The 19,416-nt window shown below is 30.1% G+C and overlaps 4 protein-coding genes across 4 annotated transcripts; 3 read left to right on the forward strand and 1 right to left on the reverse strand.

Annotated features, from left to right (window-relative positions):
- The first annotated feature begins 251 nt into the window (after window positions 1–251).
- LOC115716580 (RNA polymerase sigma factor sigA) lies at window positions 252–4,376 on the forward strand. The gene is made up of 9 exons (XM_030645408.2): window positions 252–1,236; window positions 1,700–1,898; window positions 2,506–2,598; window positions 2,999–3,127; window positions 3,208–3,261; window positions 3,346–3,423; window positions 3,625–3,687; window positions 3,778–3,890; window positions 4,102–4,376. Exons 1-9 carry the CDS (start codon window positions 602–604, stop codon window positions 4,208–4,210), a joined length of 1,473 nt encoding a protein of 490 aa, XP_030501268.2. The 5' UTR covers window positions 252–601; the 3' UTR covers window positions 4,211–4,376.
- A 1,675-nt stretch (window positions 4,377–6,051) lies between these two features.
- On the forward strand, window positions 6,052–8,917 carry LOC133028939 (maltose excess protein 1-like, chloroplastic). Its single transcript, XM_061116039.1, has 7 exons — window positions 6,052–6,860; window positions 7,507–7,596; window positions 7,690–7,791; window positions 7,869–7,987; window positions 8,363–8,425; window positions 8,530–8,591; window positions 8,686–8,917. Exons 1-7 carry the CDS (start codon window positions 6,180–6,182, stop codon window positions 8,766–8,768), a joined length of 1,200 nt encoding a protein of 399 aa, XP_060972022.1. The 5' UTR covers window positions 6,052–6,179; the 3' UTR covers window positions 8,769–8,917.
- Window positions 8,918–9,751: 834 nt separating this feature from the next.
- On the forward strand, window positions 9,752–12,522 carry LOC115716706 (probable folate-biopterin transporter 7). The gene is made up of 2 exons (XM_030645575.2): window positions 9,752–10,285; window positions 11,167–12,522. The coding sequence occupies exons 1-2, from the start codon at window positions 10,027–10,029 to the stop codon at window positions 12,228–12,230; spliced, it is 1,323 nt and encodes a 440-aa protein (XP_030501435.2). The 5' UTR covers window positions 9,752–10,026; the 3' UTR covers window positions 12,231–12,522.
- A 1,713-nt stretch (window positions 12,523–14,235) lies between these two features.
- On the reverse strand, window positions 14,236–14,906 carry LOC133038087 (uncharacterized). Its single transcript, XM_061116133.1, has 3 exons — window positions 14,671–14,906; window positions 14,451–14,565; window positions 14,236–14,295 (listed from the first exon to the last, which is right to left on the reverse strand). Exons 1-3 carry the CDS (start codon window positions 14,904–14,906, stop codon window positions 14,236–14,238), a joined length of 411 nt encoding a protein of 136 aa, XP_060972116.1.
- Between the last annotated feature and the right edge of the window lie 4,510 nt (window positions 14,907–19,416).

The following is a 19,416-nucleotide window of genomic DNA, read 5'->3' on the forward strand; positions in this document are numbered from 1 at the left end:
TGTACAAAAATATAAATTTAATTTATTATCGGTAAATTTTGTAAAATAAAAAATTTAAAATAATATTACTAATTTGGTTTGTTTGTGGTTCAAGAAATGCCAAATATTATTTATCAAAATAAATAAATAAATAAAATTGGCTAGAAAGATCATCATCATTCATCATAAAGAGAGAGAGAGATAGAGGTATTGAAGATTTTGGATACATGTAATGTAATATATGGCAAAGCACAAACCACATAAATCAGAACCCCAATATCTGTTTCAACCAATCATATCTCATCATTCTATATCTTCTTCTAATTTCCCTCTTATTTATTTTTTATTTTTATTTTATTTCTGTTCATACAAATGGATAAATAAATTAAAATAAATTAAATATAATATTATTTACTTGGATTTCACCGCCTATGACTATGCAACCTTGTTTTGTTGAACAACAACAACAACTACTACTCTTAACCATTTATTAAAGCCACTAGTTTCGGTCATGGTTTGCCCAGATTAGATTAGATTCCAATCTGGGATTTAATTATTATTGCTAAAGATTCAATCTTTGAAACTGGGTTGTGATGATTAGTTGAATCTGTTGTCTCTACCAATGGCTACAGCTGCTGTAATTGGTCTCAACACTGCTGCTGCAAGTGGAAAAAGGCTTCTGTGTTCTTCATCATCTTCATACTCAGATATCTCAGATAAGCTTTCTTTTGTTACTAATAACAATGATAATCATTCTTCTTACTTACCTAAAACCATAATTAATGCTGCTTCAAATTTCCCATCTTCAAAGAGCCCCCAAAATCACAACCACTCCTCTCAGTCTCAACCCATTAGAGCTCTTAAAGAGAATGTTGATGTTGTTTCTTCAAGCTTATCACTTCCTCCTCAACCTCAATGGTTTCATGATTCAAGTGATTTAGAGGCACTTCTTTTGTTACAAAAATCCATGCTTGAAAAACAATGGACACTTTCTTTTCAAAGGAAAAACAACAAAGAACAGCTTCCAATTACTTGTTCTGGTGTTTCTGCTCGTCAGAGGAGGATTACATCTAGGAAGAAAGCTTTTAAAACCACAACAAGTTCCATTACCTCTGCTGCTTTTAATCTTCAAAATCATTATAGGTTTAAGGGTTATGTTAAGGGTGTTGTGTCTGAAGATTTGCTCTCTCATGCCGAGGTTGTTAGACTATCTCATATGATTAAGATTGGGCTTTCCTTGGATGACCACAAAACCAGGTATTTTGTTGTTTGAAATTGTTTTGTTGATTTGTGTGTTGTGTGTATGGATGGATGAACACAAAAAATATGATAGTCATCTAGCTAAACAAGTTGTTTGCTTATTCGAAGAAGTCGGTCCTAAAACTCAGAAAAAATGTGATATTTTTAAGAATTGTTTCATTAGGCCCTTGAGATAGGCACAGGCTTAGCATAACTATGCCCAGGGCTGAGTTTGCCGAAGAGCATCCACAACTAATCTTTGAGTAACACAAACTAGGGACACTCTTGTAAATCTGAATAAAAACTTCTATCTTAATTTCATTAGAGAAAGCGAACTTTGATAGTAAATACAATCACTCACAGTTGTTAAATCTTGGTAACAAGTTCCAGTCTGATGTTATCATCAATGTTACGCAATTTGCTGTAATAACTTGTTATCTTTTCTCTAAAAGTTTTTTGTTTTTTGATGATGATGTTTTAGATTGAAAGAGAGATTAGGATGTGAACCTTCTGATGAACAACTTGCAACTTCATTGAAGATTTCGAGGGCGGAATTGCAGTCCAAAATGATTGAATCTTCTTTGGCAAGAGAGAAGTTGGCAATGAGCAATGTTCGTCTTGTCATGTCTATTGCTCAAAGATATGACAATATGGGTGCTGAAATGGCTGACCTTGTTCAGGTATGTTATCTCTTTTGTTTCTATAGCTAAACTTAGTTGAATTGTAATTGATTAGATCATAATGTTAGTGCCCAAGTGATTATAAACCACTAACCAATTCCATATTTTGGTACTCTATGGTGCCAAAGTCTCACTAGCTTATAGATTATTAGTTGAACTGTAATGGATTGGACCATAATGTGTAGAGAAACTTGGCTAGTCTGGTTCGATTCGCCCAAGTATTTGAGAAACAATCAAAGAGAAAATGAAACGGTTTTTCTTTATTGCTTCAAGAATGTAATCTGTACAAGAGTTACCTCTAAAACCTTTATAAGTGTTTATTAATTGACTTAGGATTTGAGCTAAAAGACCTGAGCTGTTAACCAAAGATTAACACTAAATAACTAACATAATGATATGAGAACTATCAACCAGTAAGGGGACTACCACATTGGTCCATTAGAGGGTGTTGGCTCTGCTCTCGTACCATTTTGTTACAACCACTCGGGTAGGACTCACTCCTAACGATTTGCATAAGAGAAAAAGGTGTCCAAGCTGATGTAAACCACCAACCAATCTCATTTTTAGTGGATATGGATTCTAATCTGTTTCTGCTACTCTTTTGTAGGGTGGTTTGATTGGTCTACTTCGCGGGATTGAGAAATTTGATTCTTCCAAAGGGTTTCGAATTTCAACCTATGTCTACTGGTGGATACGACAGGTAAAGCAGTTTAGCATAAGTAAATGATCTTGATAACTTCGGTTTGGAAAAATCATCTGTTCATTTACATTTTCGGTTGACAAAATCTAATTGCTAAAACATTCCTCTAAGAGATTACATTGAATTTGTATTCTAAAGGGATTTGATTGGTCTAACTCATCACTTCGATTATATACTTTCTTTTCTAGTTTTTAGTCTAGTTTAAACCAATTTTTGTTCGTTTTACTCAAATTGCTTAGTATTGATTTTTACATAATTAATTACTTATTTGATTGTGTAAACTTGCACTTGCACACACTAATTTTCACAACAGATCTCATATAATAATATTTGTACTTCTTATATGTATACATAACAGAATTATAGTTAAGAATGGAAATGTTTTTTCTAATTTTGGCAGGGTGTTTCAAGAGCTCTAGTCGAAAATTCAAGAACTTTAAGGTTGCCAACACATTTACACGAAAGATTAAGTTCGATCAAGAACGCGAAACTGAAACTTGAAGAGAAAGGAATAACACCATCAATTGATGTAAGTTTCTTGAGTTTAATTTGCTTGTTATGTAAAGTGAAAATGGCCATTCTTATATGTTGTTGTTTGTTATTCAACAGAGGATAGCAGAAAGCCTAAACATGTCAAAAAAGAAAGTTAGGAATGCCACTGAGGTATTCAACTCTCGAAAATTCTTTCTATTTTTGTTTGTCTGTTTGTTTGTATGTTTCTACTTACTAATATGTCTGTATTTGTAGGCAATTAGTAAGGTATTCTCCCTTGATAGGGATGCATTCCCCTCTTTGAACGGTCTACCCGGTGAAACTCATCACAGTGTAAGTGTTTATGTGCGCTCCAAAGTTCTTGTACCATCCTAGTTTTATCAAGGGTCGGCCCTGAACTTTAGTGGGTCATGAGAAAAAAAAAATATTTGGACCCTAAGCACGTGTCTAGCCCGCTTATGCCCAGGGTCAGGCCTGAGCTTATCTTCTCATTTCTCATAACTATTGACCTTATTTTCTTTTTCAATTTTGCAGTATGTTGCAGACAAATGCCCCGATAACATCCCATGGCACGGAGTAGAGGAGTGGGCGCTCAAGGTGAGACTAACAAACACCTCATTGAAATTTTGATATCTTCATGTTTCATGGGAATGGAGATTGAGATATAGTTGTGTAAAACAATTGCAGGATGAAGTGAACAAGCTGATGAACACGACACTTGGGGAACGAGAGAGAGATATCATACGCCTTTACTATGGTTTGGATAACGAGTGTCTTACTTGGGAGGATATTAGCAAAAGGTAAGGATATTAAAGTTATTAGAGGTTGGTGAATGGTGATATTGTTGCAGGGCCGACTCTGAAACTTAGTGGGTCATAAAAAAAAAATTATAAGGAGGATTTTTTGGCGCTTGAGCTAGGTGGGCCCTAAGGACAGGCCTATACCCAGGGCCGAGCCTATGTTGTTGTTGTTGTTGACATGTTTGTGTGTGTTTTTCGGTTTGTTTTTCAGAATAGGTTTGTCGAGAGAAAGAGTAAGGCAAGTGGGACTTGTTGCATTGGAGAAACTAAAACATGCTGCAAGAAGAAGAAAGATGGAGGCTATGCTTGTCAAACAATAGAAAGAAATTATACAGAGACTGTATATATATATACAGAGGGAATTTGTATTTTCCAATTTGTTTTCATTTCCTAATTTGGTGAATTTAGTATAGAAGGGGCTCTTAAGAGTAAGCATACAATGATTAAAAGCTTTTGTAAGTTTTAAGTTGGAGCATTTTCTTCTTATTCTTTTTCTTCTTCTTGGAAATAATATATGTATGTATTGAAATTGGTAAACAAGAAAAATATGAAAAAGTAAACAAAGACAATTATGTCACTTAAATTTAATTAACAAAAAAGTTCTAATAGATAATTTTTTTTAGTTATTACAATAAATAAACTCATAATATTTAATGATTGATATTTCATTAGTTACAAACATACATTTGAATAGACATTGAATGTTGGAGTGACTATTATTACAATTAGATACACTAAATCCAAAAACATTGAATAGTACTATACTCTCTTTTACTCTCTAAGCAATTTTATAACAACATTAAATTTTGAGATTTTATGTATAGTTTAATTATTATTAAAATAATAATTTTCGTGATTTTTTTTTTATATTCTCAAGAGTATTCAATTTTTTACCACTACAGAAATAATATTTATTATATTTTTTTATTATTTAATATTTTATCTATATACTAGTATTTTTTTTTTATAATTTTGAAACCTAAGCGTTTAGAAACTCAAAACACACGCCTGACTCTCTTATCCTCACGACCAACCTTAAAGGGATATTCCTAGTAACATAATTTTTTGAATTGATCTGGAATACTAAGAAACTAGTTGTTGGACTAATCTTACAATGTCACTTTTTTTTTTTTTTTCGAGTTACACACCTAAAATTCAATACCACGAATCTCGACATACATACACTTGATAACAGTTAAGAGACTTGTGTTATTTGGCTTAGAACATCTTCAACCTATACACCAAATTAAATTAAGTGTCACACTATCACTAAATTTGATATTAAAAACTTTTTTTACTCCAACGACAACATTAAAATTTACACTAATAAAATATAATATATTTTAACATTAAATCATATATATACACAAATTAACTATAAAATAACAAATAAAAAAGGAAAATAAAATGCAGTTGCTATAATACTGTAGCTAAAATTGCAATATATAATGATGAAATAATGATCTATTAGGGCTCGTTTGGTACGTCGTATAAGAGTCGTATTGTATTAAATAATAAATAACACTATGTTTGGATTAAGCAATGTATTGTATTAATTATTACAACTAAATTTTTTAATACAATATATATTGTATTATTTAATTCATAATAAATGATCCGTATTAACTTTTATTATAATATTTACAAAGAATTTGGAGTCAACACCAATCTCCGACCTAGACCCGAACCAAGACCCCGAATTTCGGACCCGGTCCCGGACGCGGACAGGGACCCGTAGTTGGTATTGGGATCGAGTGTATTAAAAATATATTATAATTTTATACAATCAATTAATACAAGTAAATACCAAACATTGTATTGTATTAAATAATACTAATATAATGCAACACAATTTAACACAATAGTTACATTACAATAACGTACCAAACGAGCCCTTAAAGTAATATTTATACTACAACCTCAAATTTGAGGTATTATTGGTGTTACTCTTAGAAGAGTACTACTTCCTTCCACTCTTCACTAGATAGTGTCTTAAAATAGAAATATTGCATAAATAGTGGATCTATTTGAGTATTCCTATTCAACCTTGGATCTTGAAATCAAACCCCAAAAATATCATAATAATAATTGAACAAAATATCAATACATACTTTACTTCCATGCCACGTGTCACCCTTTTAAAAGATCCCCTTTTAGATCCACATGTACACTTACTCAAATCAAAATCAAAATCAAAAAAAGAAAAGAAAAGACTATAAAATATCACACTCACACACTCTCCACCGGTGCCGGAGCTAACCTCACCGGAGAAGTTGCAGACCGGAAAAAATGGCGAAATCTTCCACCCTTTTCTCCCATTGTTACGCTCCAATCACCTTCACCACCAAAACCCATCATCATCACCATCTTCACCATCGTCATCTCTCTCTAAAGACTCAACCTTTTTCCTCAACTCCAGTCAATCTCAATCAAAAACTCAATCTCAATCACAACACTCTTCATCATCATCATCATCATCATCATCATCATCGTCTTCATTCTTCTCTTAATTCCGAAGTTCCACACCCAAACTCTCTAACCCAATGGGATTCCTTAACAGCCAACTTCTCCGCCGCTGCAAACATTCCCTTTCTCCTTCTCCAACTTCCCCAAATCATCCTCAACGCTCGTAATCTCATCGCCGGTAACAAGTCCGCTCTTTTAGCTGTCCCCTGGCTCGGAATGCTCACTGGGTTACTAGGAAACCTCTCATTGCTTTCTTACTTCTCCAAAAAGAGAGAGAAGGAAGTCATTGTTGTTCAAACCCTAGGTGTAATCTCACAATTCATTGTCTTTGGTCAGCTTGCAATGGCCGATGCTATGCCTTTTCCTTACTTCGTTGCTACCACAGTACTCGTTGTAACGGGTTTGGCTGTTAATTTCTTGAATTACTTCTATTTGCTTAATGATTCGGTGTGGAGATTTTGGGAGGATGTTATTACAGTTGGTGGTTTATCAGCTTTGCCACAGGTTAGGGATTTGAAATTTGAATTCTAATTGTTTGGATTTTTAGAGTATTTGAGTTTGATTATGCAAATCTGAGAAAGAAAAGAGATGAGATTAAAAATCCAGTCTTTTACTAAGATTTCGAATAGCTGTGTTAAATTCGAGTTGATTGTGTTTCCATTCTATTTAGGAGTTTGAATTTAAATTCGAATTGTTTTGATTTTGAGTATTTGAGTTAGTTTGATTCAGACTTGAATTCAATGAGATTAAAAATTTAGTCTTTTACTAAGATTTCGAGTAGCTTTGTTGAATTCAATGAGATTAAAAAGACTGGCCAGTCTTTAACTAAGAATTCGAATAGCTGTATTGAATTCAAGTTGATTATGTTTGGATTCTATTTAGGAGTTTGAATTTAAATTCGAATTATTTGGATTTTTGAGTATTTGAGTTTGATTTAGACCTGAATTCAATTGGACTAAAAACCCAGAGTCTTTCACTAAGGTTTCGAATAGCTTTGTTGAATTTAAGTTGATTAAAATTCCAGTCTTTAACTAAGATTTCGAATAGCTGTGTTGAATTCAATGAGATTAAAAATCCAGTCTTTTGGTAAGATTTTGAATAGCTGTGTTGAATTCAAGTTGATTATGTTTCGATTTTGAAAAAAATGCAGGTTATGTGGTCCACATTTGTTCCTTATTTACCAAACACTATATTGCCCGGTGCTCTATCGTTTGTTGTAGCTGTTGCAGCTGTTGTTATGGTAAAGCTTTAAACTTTGTTCTTAGATATGTTATGGGTTTTGTTTGTTTAGTTGAATTAGAGTACAAAGATAATGCTTTATGATATTTCTCAGGCACGACTAGGTAAACTATCTGAGAAAGGTACTAAATTTGTTGGAGCTATATCTGGATGGACGGCTACACTCCTCTTCATGTGGATGCCGGTATCACAAATGGTAATAGTCTGCTCAACTCGAACCAACTTCACTTTTGTATGTAACCTTGATGGTGTTTGATTTCTTTGGCTTTTCAGTGGACAAATTTCCTCAATCCTGACAATATTAAAGGCTTATCACCTGTTTCTATGTTGCTTGCAATGATTGGCAATGGACTCATGATTCCCCGTGCGCTTTTAACTCGCGATTTCATGTGGTAAAGCATTTTCTTTTCAATCTCATTGTTTCCCTCATCAATCTGTAAGCTCTATGCTAGTAAACACATTTGTTGTGGTAGGTGTCAATGTGTCATTAGTTATCTTATTTAGTTTATAGTGTCATTTCTATTGTTGTGTTTTCATTCCTCCTAACCAAACGTACCACCCTCGGTTCTTACTACCAAATGCCTAAAGTTCACAAAATGAGTACATAACCCAACACCATTTGTTAATATTACATTAAGATATCTTCAGATTAAAATTGTAGTATAAAAGCTAAATATGCCACAACTAAAATGTACCCAATTTGAAAGAAAAAATTATGACAAAACAAAAAATATAGAAAAAAAGCTAAAGTTTTGATATGATTACAGGTTTCTCGGTTCTTCTTGGGCTTCATTCTTTTACGGATATGGAAATCTAGCCTGCTTGTACTGGTAAGTTGCTCTGTAATGTTTTTTCGGTTCATTTACAACAGTGTTTTCCTAATCCTATGAATTTTCGATAAGCTTAAGTGATGAGACCTTGTGCTTTTCTTCAGGTTCAATAGTATCAGCAAGGAATTCTTCTTGGCAGCAACCGCTGGTTTCGTATTGTGGATAGGTTTGTCTCTCTTAATCGATGCAAAACCCGAAAGAACATGTAAGATTATATTTGTTAAAGTGATATTCTGATTGGCTTTTTATTTTATTAACAGGAATGGCTCTATGGAGAGACACTGTTGTCCATGGATATAGCTCACCTTTCACTTCATTGAAAGAGTTGATTTCTGGTTCTTAGAGAGAGTTATTCATCAATTGGGTAGCTTTAAATTGTTATTACAATAAATATTATATTACAAGTAATTAGAATAATTATTACTTTGTAACCCCTTCAATTTTGTAAGAAATTATTATCTACTCCATTAATTAATCCAACAGTTTTATTTATCTTTTTTCTGTTATTTATAATGAATCAAAGCTTCAAGTTCAACCATATCATATCATAATCATCCACAGAATTCATCTTACACTATAGTAAAAATTGTATCTAATACTCTATGCTTTAGAAGATACAATAGACTTGACAAGATGTCATTTTCACTTATAAATCTTAAAAATGGACATGTGTATGAAGAGTTTCATACAAGCACTACAAGTAAATCCACAGGAGTTTCACCAAGGCTGGTATGTGATGCTTCTCTATTACTTTTCTTTGGTTAGTTATTGTTGCTGTTATTTGTAGCCAAAGGAAGGAAACTGAAAATGAGCTGTGTTAATTTGCTTTGCATTTTGACAGAGACACTGAAAATGATTTTACAGGAGTGAATAAGGCTTCTTCTTCTTCTTCTGCCTAAAACTTTGGAGTGGAAATATTATTAAGGCTTTTTGTGAGAAGATCAACATGAACCATTTGTCCCCCCCTCATTGGACTTCTTCCAATATGGTACCCGACCCGACCCGAAGAAGACCCAAGTGTGCTTGAAGTGAGATGACTAAATGGGTATTGTATAGCTGTATTGTAGAGTCATGTGGTAGTTAAATGTAACAAGTAACAACTTATTCATATACTTTTGCATTGTAATTATAAAGGCAATCCCATTAAGAGTAACTGGTTTGATGTAAATACAATCTGTCATCAATCATGAAAATGTTCTTCTAACTTTGGTCCCCCACACTACAGTTATCCTTATCAGAATCTGGAAGAAAAGGAATTTGGGACCCCTAGTGTTTGCTTGCTGCTGCTGAAAAGCTTTGATGCATTGCTTTTGCTTCAAATAGTTACAAATTAGAAACTAGTAGAAGAAAACAATAAATCACATTTAGCAAAATGGTCAAACAAATTAGACTCAATTTTCTTATATATCATTAAATATAAGTCTCACCGACTATTATAATAAAGTTGAGATTTTAATTTGGAAAGAGCATGACACGTGTCATGTGTCTCAGTCAGTCAAAATTATAAGAAGAAGACATAAAAGGAAAGTACAAGAGAGAGAGAATAGTTCTCCAACAGTTAAAGCTTGAAACTTTCTTTGTTTTCCTCCAAAGGGGATGAAATGGTTGGTTCAGATTCAAAACCAGAGGTGACCCAGAAGAGGATTCTGGGTATTGGTTATTGGGTACAGGGATTCAGATGCATGCCATGGATGGCTGTGATTTTCTTCCTCAAAGATGGGATTGGAGTGGATCCCTCCACCATTCAGCTACTTCTAAGCTCAGCCAATCTTCCCATGGTGGCTAAACCTCTCTATGGTGTCCTCTCAGATGCTCTCTACTTCTCTGGCCAGCATCGTATTCCTTACATCGCCTTTGGAGGTACTAAATATATATGTATATTTATATATTATTATTTAACATTCAAAAAGTCAAAAGCTTTATCCTTTTTTTCTTTTCTAATCTTATAGATTTTTATGTTATCAATCATTTATCAAAAGGGGGTGTTTTTTTCTCAATAGAACTCATTTATGTGTTGTGTATGCAGTCCATAACTTTAGCAGTGAACAATCTGAGTTCAATGTATTTGCAGTGAACTATATGTTTGCTAATGGCCATAAATTTGTTCAATTGCAAATTTGCAGTATTGGGTTTTTTAAGGTTGTTTGAGTATATATTTTTAAGTACCATAAAACTCATATATTGATATTGTATAGTTGTATATATATATGTGTGTGTGTGTGTGTGTGTGTGTGTTTTGACTAAGTGATGAGAGAGTGAGTTGTGGGTTGTTGAGGTTGTGTGTGTCTGTGTTTTGTGAGAAGGAACTTTCCAACAAACTTTAAGGACAGGAGAGACAACCCGGTTCGAGTTGCTTCCTACAGCTGCCTACTTTGAGTTTCTGATGTTGAAGTGATTATCACTACTTAGAGAGGATTATATAGTGAAAGTTGAGTTTGTCATAACCGAGAAGAGGGAGTTGATGATGTCTGCAATTGAAATTTGTCAATCTTCTTAGACTCGAAGCTAAACCCGAATAAGCAGTTGAAAGTTGTAGTTGAAGTTATTGGAGAGGAACTTATTTTTCTTCTTAGGGAGATTTGTAATCTTTTAATTAATTGGCCAAGGTAGCCATTGATTATACGACACCATGAAGTTGCAGATTTTGTTGAAAGATTGTGTTGTTTATGTTATTCTACTTGGATTGATTTAGAAACACTTAAAGGGTGTGCTTTTTTCTGATTCAAACTCTGTTGTTACAGCTTTCTTACAAGCACTTTCATGGCTGGCGTTAGCGATTCTCTCTCCCTCGAGCATTACAATATTCACCATGGCCTTATCTCTCTTACTTAGTAATCTCGGGGCTTCAATAGCTGAGGTTGCAAATGATGCCATTGTAGCTGAGTTAGGCTCTTCCTCGGGTGAGCTCCAATCATTTGTGTGGATAGCTTCATCTGCAGGAGGAGTCCTAGGGAATCTCCTCGGTGGTCTCATCATCAACCGAGTCTCCCCACAAAAGATGTTCCTCCTTTTTGGCCTTCTTGCATCTCTCCAACTCTTTCTCACCATCATGGTAAAAGAGAGTTCACTCAACCTTCCCAAGAGGGTATCCGATAATGGGGTTAGAAAGCAACTTTCGCAGCTACAAATCGCGTTGAAAAAGCCAGCAATTGCACGGTCAATCACATGGTTTGCATTGTCATATGCAGCAATTCCTGCATTGACAGGCACAATGTTCTTTTATCAAACCGAACATCTAAAGATTGACTCATCAGTGTTGGGAATCTCCAAAGTGTTTGGACAAGTAGGAATGCTTGTATGGAGCCTAGTCTACAATGGCCCTCTCAAGCGAGTTGCATCATCAAGGAAAATAATAGCAGGGCTTCAAGTGGTGATGGCATTGTTCATGGTATCAGATGTGTTGTTTGTGAAAGGGGTGTACAGAAGTATTGGAGTCCCCGACGGGGTGTATGTAGTTATATTCTCGGGGCTTTTGGAGGTGCTTTTCTTCTTCAAGATACTACCTTTTAGCGTAGTGATAGCGAGGTTGTGCCCTGCAGGCTGCGAGGGGTCTTTGATGGCGTTTGTGATGTCGGCTATAGCTTTGGCTATGATAGTGAGTGGCTATCTTGGAGTTGCGCTTGCAGCTTGTGTTGGGATGAGCCCTGCTAATGAATTTTCAGGGCTACCGAAAGCCCTTATAGTACAGGCGATTTGCACCGTTGTCCCGCTTTATTGGTCATCTTGTATCCCAAATGACAATGAGCATGAACATGAGCATGAGAATGAAGAGTCTTCATCTTCTTCCAAGACCAAAAGTGAATAAGAAGAATTAATGTAGAGTTAACATTAATTCTTGGTTAAATTGATTGGATGTTGGAAATTCTTCTTTTCTTTTCATATTTATTCATTATCCATTTTTTTTTTATTTTGTATTGTATATGTTATGTATGTATTTATATTGAAAATTAATAGAGGAATATGTATGTATGTATTTTTTTTTATTAGAGTTATTTTCTATGGTTTTTGTGTGTTTTGTAAGTTAGAGAGGCAAAATGATATTGTATAAATATGAATAATTATCTAAGATATTATTTAATATAATTTACTTTACTTTATGTTTAATTACTTTACTTTAGTAGCTTAGGTAGATTATAAGGAAGTGTGTCTGAGATCAAAGAAGACACAATAATTATATTTATAAATATATGTATTTTTTGAGTCATTTATTTGCAAGTAAATTAATTAATTAATGGCTTAAAACAATAATCTTAGTTTTGAGTCATATTTTGGTTTTTGTTCAAAGAAATATGCATATTTTTAAATGTTTTTAAGTTTATATGAAAATGAGCTTATATTATTTTTTTATACATAAAATATTTACATAATTTTTTTTTATTTTAATTAAAAGTTAAATAAATAAATTTAAAAATATGATTAAAAATATTTATAATATTTTAAGTATTATAAATTTAAATTTAAATTTATTTATGTAAAATATCTTCCTAATTTTTATTTTTAAATATATATAATAATATTATAAAATTAATAAAAAATATTCTATTAATAAAAAATAGATATAATCGTTTAGGAAATAAAATTGGGGGCATTTATTTTTAAATATAAGTAATTTATTATTTAAATTGACACAATATCTTTAAGCAAATAATTCTTCATGGGATATTTTCCGTTTTAAAATTATATATTTTTAGAATAATACTAAAAGATTAAGATATATATAAATATCTAGGTGCATGATGAATAGTAGTTTTCATTATGATATTATCTTTGTAAAATATGATAGGGAATTTTATATTGTAAGATATGATAGGAAATTTTATACTGTTTGCTCCAAATAGTAACAGATATTTTTCTTCTCTATTAACAAAAATATATAAATATTTAACAGTTTAACACTTTTATTGGGGCATAGATTAAGGTTTCTTTCCTTTTTTTAGCCGTTTCTATATAATTTATACTAATTATATTTATATATATATATTTGAAGTAGTTTCTATATATTTATTAAATTTTGATTGATTTGTCAATTAATCAATATATATGTATAGAAAAATAAAACATTAAATGATAATAAGAATAAGAAATAATTCATACCAAAATTAAGTTTGAAAAAATTATTTAGTCCGATAAGGTAAAAACTAAAAATTTATTTAAGCCTTAATGGACATGTAATAGGTTAGCTGTCATATGTACATTTTAAAGTTATCTAATTAATTTGTACCATTTTTATGTTACAAAAAATTATATTATTTTTAACTACGTATTCAATTTATTTGACATTCAAAAAAATATTTTACTTTATTTTGTATTTATTTTTTGACGATTGTGTACAACATACCATTTAAAATAAATAAAAGTATCATTTAACAAATAATAATTAATACTTTTCAAAACAAAATGTCAATCCCAAAAATATTGTAACATTAATAATAATAATTAAGAGCAAATTAAGTTAAGGTGGGTAGCCTTATTATCAGGCCCGGCCCTGGGCATAAGCGGGTTAGGCCTGTGCCTAGGGCCCACCCAGCTCAAGGGCCCAAATTTTTTTTTTCCTCTTTTAAAATTATACATTTTTTTTTACCGATTTTGAAAAATACCACATTTTTTCTAACATAAGGGCTCAATTTTTTTTTCCTATAGCCCACTTTGTTTCAGGACCGGCCTTGCTTATTATGTAATAAATTTATAATTTTTTGTAGGTTTGGAAGATGTGGAAACTTTAGTACGTGACATGAGAGAGAAATCAACTTCTAGAATTAGAGTATCCTTAACAACATAATTATTGTGAAGATCTTCTAGTGACATTAATCTCAAACAACCCCATCCATGACTTTTGCCACCACTTTTGCCAAGACTAAAACATTTATTAACTGCACAATTTGTAATCAAAAAAATATGATCATGAATCTAGATATAATATATAAAGATATATATACTAATTTGGTTATTAATTAATTGTTAAGAAAAACAAATGTAAGTAATAACCTTTAAATTCTTTGTGTTTAGAATTAAGTTGATCAATTACTCGGAGACAAAACTCAACATAAGTTGTTGATTCTTTTGGATGTTCCATTATTAAAAACATTGCCAATGATTTTCCATCTATGCTTTGTTGACCGTTTTGACCAATACTTAAATGCCTATGTAGAACAAAAACAATTAAATTAAAAGAATTAACAAGAATATTAATTAGTTTGAATATCTATCAATACATTATACATATGTATGTATTTTTATGAGCTTACCACTCTATTTTTCCATAAGAAAACACTTGAGATTTGTGGACATATTTGTTCATTATCTTAGAAAATTCTTTAATTTCCCAACGAAAGATAGGATTATCTATGAATCGACGTTGAACTACAGAAAGTGTTGCAGAGATTGAAGCAGTTTGATTTATGGTAAAAACTTCAACTCCAAATACACACGAGTCATTAACCACATATCCATTATGCACATCTTTAAATGTTTCGAGTGACATTATTTGTTCAAATTCCCATTCTTTCTTCATCTCATGAAAACGCCTTACACCTACAAATTTCAAATTAACAAAAAAAAAAATGTATTACACAAATTAATAAAAACCAATTAATGTAGATTTAATTATAATAATATATCATCATCATTAATTACCTTGAAATGCCAAGTAATTGTCTTTTGTTTGATTATAGACAAACAAAAGTGCCGCTTGGTAACACTTTTTTAATCAGTTTTATGTTTTTAAAATTGAAAAAGTGAAAATATTTTTCAAAAACATGTTCTATAAAACTGTTTTTACTTTTCAATTTTTTAATTGATAATCAAATTTTAAAAATAAAAAAAAAATCACTTTCAATATTTTTTTAAACAATTTTTTTTTCTTAATCAATATCTTGGACTTTGACCCGGACCTAAATCCCCCCACGGTCCTGGCAGGGTCGTCTTAAGGTGATGATAGGCCTAGGGCAAAATTTAAAACGAGGCCTTTTTTTTTATAAAATTAAAATAAATTTTAATTAAAATTTGACACAATGTTAATTTTAATTCTTTATCTCTATGTAATAAATAATTTTTACAACGTAAGCTAACTCGATCAAGTAATATTTAATTACTAAGAGTATCTCTATTAAAGTACCATATATTTTAACACATTTGAAAAAAAATGTGTTTAAATTCTATATATTTTTTTAAAAAATAATAATAAATATATTATTAATAGTATCATTAAAAAAAAATGTGTTTAAATTATATATTTTTTAAAAAAATAAATAATAAATATGTGTATATATATTTAGTAGCTGATAATTCCTGATTGTTACAAAAAGAAAGAAAACAGCAACCATCAAAAGAAATCTTAATTTTACACATGTATAGCTAGGTATATTTTATATTGAACAATAATGTTTGTCATTTGATCCATGCAGGGTCGGCCCTGAAAATATATAGGCCCAAGACGAAATAAATTTTGGGCCCTCAAAAATACATTAAAAAAAATATATAAAAAAAAGAGTATTATGGGATTTGAACCCATGACCTTGAACATTATGGCTTCCACCTCAACCAACTAAGCTATGAATATTTATTGTTTATAATACACTTAATTTTACTTAAATAAAAGCCTAATAATTTTTTTTATTTTTTTATTTTGGGCCCCCGAAAAATGTGGGCCCTAGGCACGGGCCTAGCCCGCCTATGCCTAGGGCCGGCCCTGGATCCATGACATAACTGTATTGTTTTTCCCTTAAATTATTTTCACACTATTTCTCACACATGCTTCTTTTAATGGTTTAGGTGTAGTTATAGTACTATACTAGCAGGGCCGTCTTAAGGTGATGATAGGCCTAGGGTAAAATTTAAAACGAGGCATTTTTTTTATAAAATTAAAATAAATTTTAATTAAATTTTATTTTAATTCTTTATCTCTATGTAATAAATAATTTTTACAACGTAAGCTAACTCGATCAAGTAATATTTAATTACTAAGAGTATCTCTATTAAAGTACCATATATTTTAACACATTTGAAAAAAATGTGTTTAAATTCTATATATTTTTTTAAAAAATAATAATAAATATATTATTAATAGTATCATTAAAAAAAAAAAAATGTGTTTAAGTTATATATTTTTTTAAAAGAATAAATAATAAATATATTATTAATAGTATCAAGAACTTCAATCATTTTTTATATAGTCTAATATGAATACTTTAAGTTATAGGCCTATCACAAATAACTAAAAGACATTTTTTATACAGTTTTTTACAAATAACTAAGTCTAAAAAGTAACTGAGGAAGGTATCGAACCCTTGACCTCATTACTAATAAATGATTCACTTACCATTTGTGCTATGTGTTTTTCATATATTTTTGTAAGCTAAATATTAATATATTATATATTTTTTATATGTGTAATTATATCAATTTTAATTTTTTTCGGGGCCTCCAAAATTATGGGGCCTGGAGCCGAGGTCCCGGCTGCCCCACCCTCTGGCCGGCCCTGGGTCCTGGCGCTGAACCCGGCCTCTGACTTGAACCCAAATCCGACCCCGGACCTAGACCCAACGTAAATAAAATCAAAAAATAAAAATGAAAATGAAGATGAACTTTACAGAACACACTTTTGTTTTCTGTTTTTAAAATTGAAAAAATAAAAGTGGTTACAGAAAGCATTTTTGTTTTTCAAAAGCAAAATTTTTAAAAACAAAAATTTTACTTTCATTTTGTAATTATAAAATTAGAAAACAAAAGTGTTACAAAACGTCACAAAAGTGAAGTTAACATTAACCTCCCAACCAATACTCGGAGCAATATCATCACTCTCATCATCATCATTGCACCATATTATCGTCAAGTACAAAGATAGATAATTTTTATCTTTATTTAAATAAAATGACAATTGCCTATATATAATAGATTTTTAATAATAAATTAATAAGAGCAAAAGTTGATTTAGTTCATATTAATATTAAAATATATAATACACATAATACCATTTGTATCTCTCGGCTTCAAATACAAAACTAGTGTGTTTATTCATTGATTTTGAGAACGAACTACATGAGTCAACTTTCATCAAGAAGTGAGCTAGTGGAACTTTTCTTATACATTTATTTAAACTTTTTACAAAACACAAAAAATAAAATGAGATTTATATAAATAGATAGTGCAAATTAATAAGAATCTTAATCTCATCTAAAAACACAAACATGTATTTAATATTATTATCATAAAACTAGAGTATTGGAGATTAATTTCATTTTTAATACTTGAAATTTACAAAGAAAGCATTCGATTGGTAACAATATTATTAAAAAATATATATTATTAATCAATTAATTTAGATGGATTACAATGATAAGAATTGATGAAGTAGCATTAGCATTACCAAGCCTATATATTATTAATCTTCACAAATCTAAGAAAATTTATTTAGTGAAACTAAGAGTAAATGGTTTAGGGTTGGAATATCTATTCTATATAAAGTGTGCCTATATAACTGAAATTCTTGGTTTATGAGAAATTTATGGGTGACTTTTTATTTTTATTTAATAAAATATTATTTATATATAATAAAATAATAATAAAACAAATCATATTAATATTTGAACTGATATTTAGCATATTTCAACTCTATATATAATCACAACTATAACTCTAGAAATTAAAAATCTATATATAATATAAAGGAAAGCACAAGAAGAGTTTATGTGTCATTTTATAAAATTTTCTTCCTATTTTTCTTAATTTCTAACACATTTTCTTATTTTGTTTGAAAACTAAACCACACAAACAAACTAAAAGTCCCACATTGTTTAAAAACTGTTTAGGTTTTATCTATGTAGGTTATAAATAATATTCTTATTACAATACTTTCCTTTATCTAAAAAATATTATTTTTTTTATGGGTGATTGATTAATTTCTTACTCAAGTTTTTATTTTTCCTAATTAGTCTCAATTTTTTAATTTTTTTTTTCTGAAAAGAATACAAAATATATTTTTGTACTTCTCAATATTTGTCAAGTTTAAAATAATTATAAAAAAAGATCTTTAATTAACTTTTTCATATAAAAAATATAGTAATTATTTTCTATGTGGGTGATTGGTGAACTTAATCTTGCCCATTGTAATTTTTTTAAAGTGAATGCCGAATATATTTTTGCATTTTTCAATCTTTGTTAATTTTAAAATAATTATAAAAAAAATCATTTAATTATTTTTTCGTATAAAAATTATTTTCTTATAATTCTTTATTTTAATTTTATTTAATAATTACAACTATATTAATATATTAATAAATGATATTTATTAGTATAATAAGACACCTTAAATATATCTTTTTTTATATATACTTCTTTGATATAAGACTATTATGAATGTTAAACTTTTAAGTTATATATATTTCATCAAATATGTAAATGATAGATATTATTTATTTACACATATTTTTACATTTTTCAATCTTTGCAAAATATTTAAAATTAAAAAAAAAAATCAGTTTTTAACAAATAAATCAATATGTATATAAAAGAAAACACTAAAGAAAATGAGGTGGCATCCTACAATATTTTAATCCATTTTTACTATAAAAAGAATTTTAGTAAATTTAGTTTATTTTATATATTTATAGATATTGAGAAATATGACTTCTTAGTAATTTATTATTATTATTATTATTATTATTATTTGTGAAAATCTCACATGAATTAAGAACTACATAATTAATATACTTCTAAACTATAAACAAAGTATTCTTACACTAACTTTTATTCAAAAAAAATATGGACAGAAAATATATAAATTATTTTAACAAAAGAAAGCACAATAAAAGTTTATGTGTCATTTTATAATTTTTTCTTCCTATTTTTCTTATTTTCTAACATATTTTCCTATTTTTTTTTAAAACCAAACCACACAAACAAACTAAAAGTCCCACATTGTTTCAAAACTATTTAATTTTATCTATGTAGGTTATAAATAATTATAAAAAAAATCATTTAATTTTGTTTTTCAT

This window comes from Cannabis sativa, chromosome 5, assembly GCF_029168945.1.
Source record: "Cannabis sativa cultivar Pink pepper isolate KNU-18-1 chromosome 5, ASM2916894v1, whole genome shotgun sequence".
NCBI classification, from domain to species: Eukaryota; Viridiplantae; Streptophyta; class Magnoliopsida; order Rosales; family Cannabaceae; genus Cannabis; species Cannabis sativa.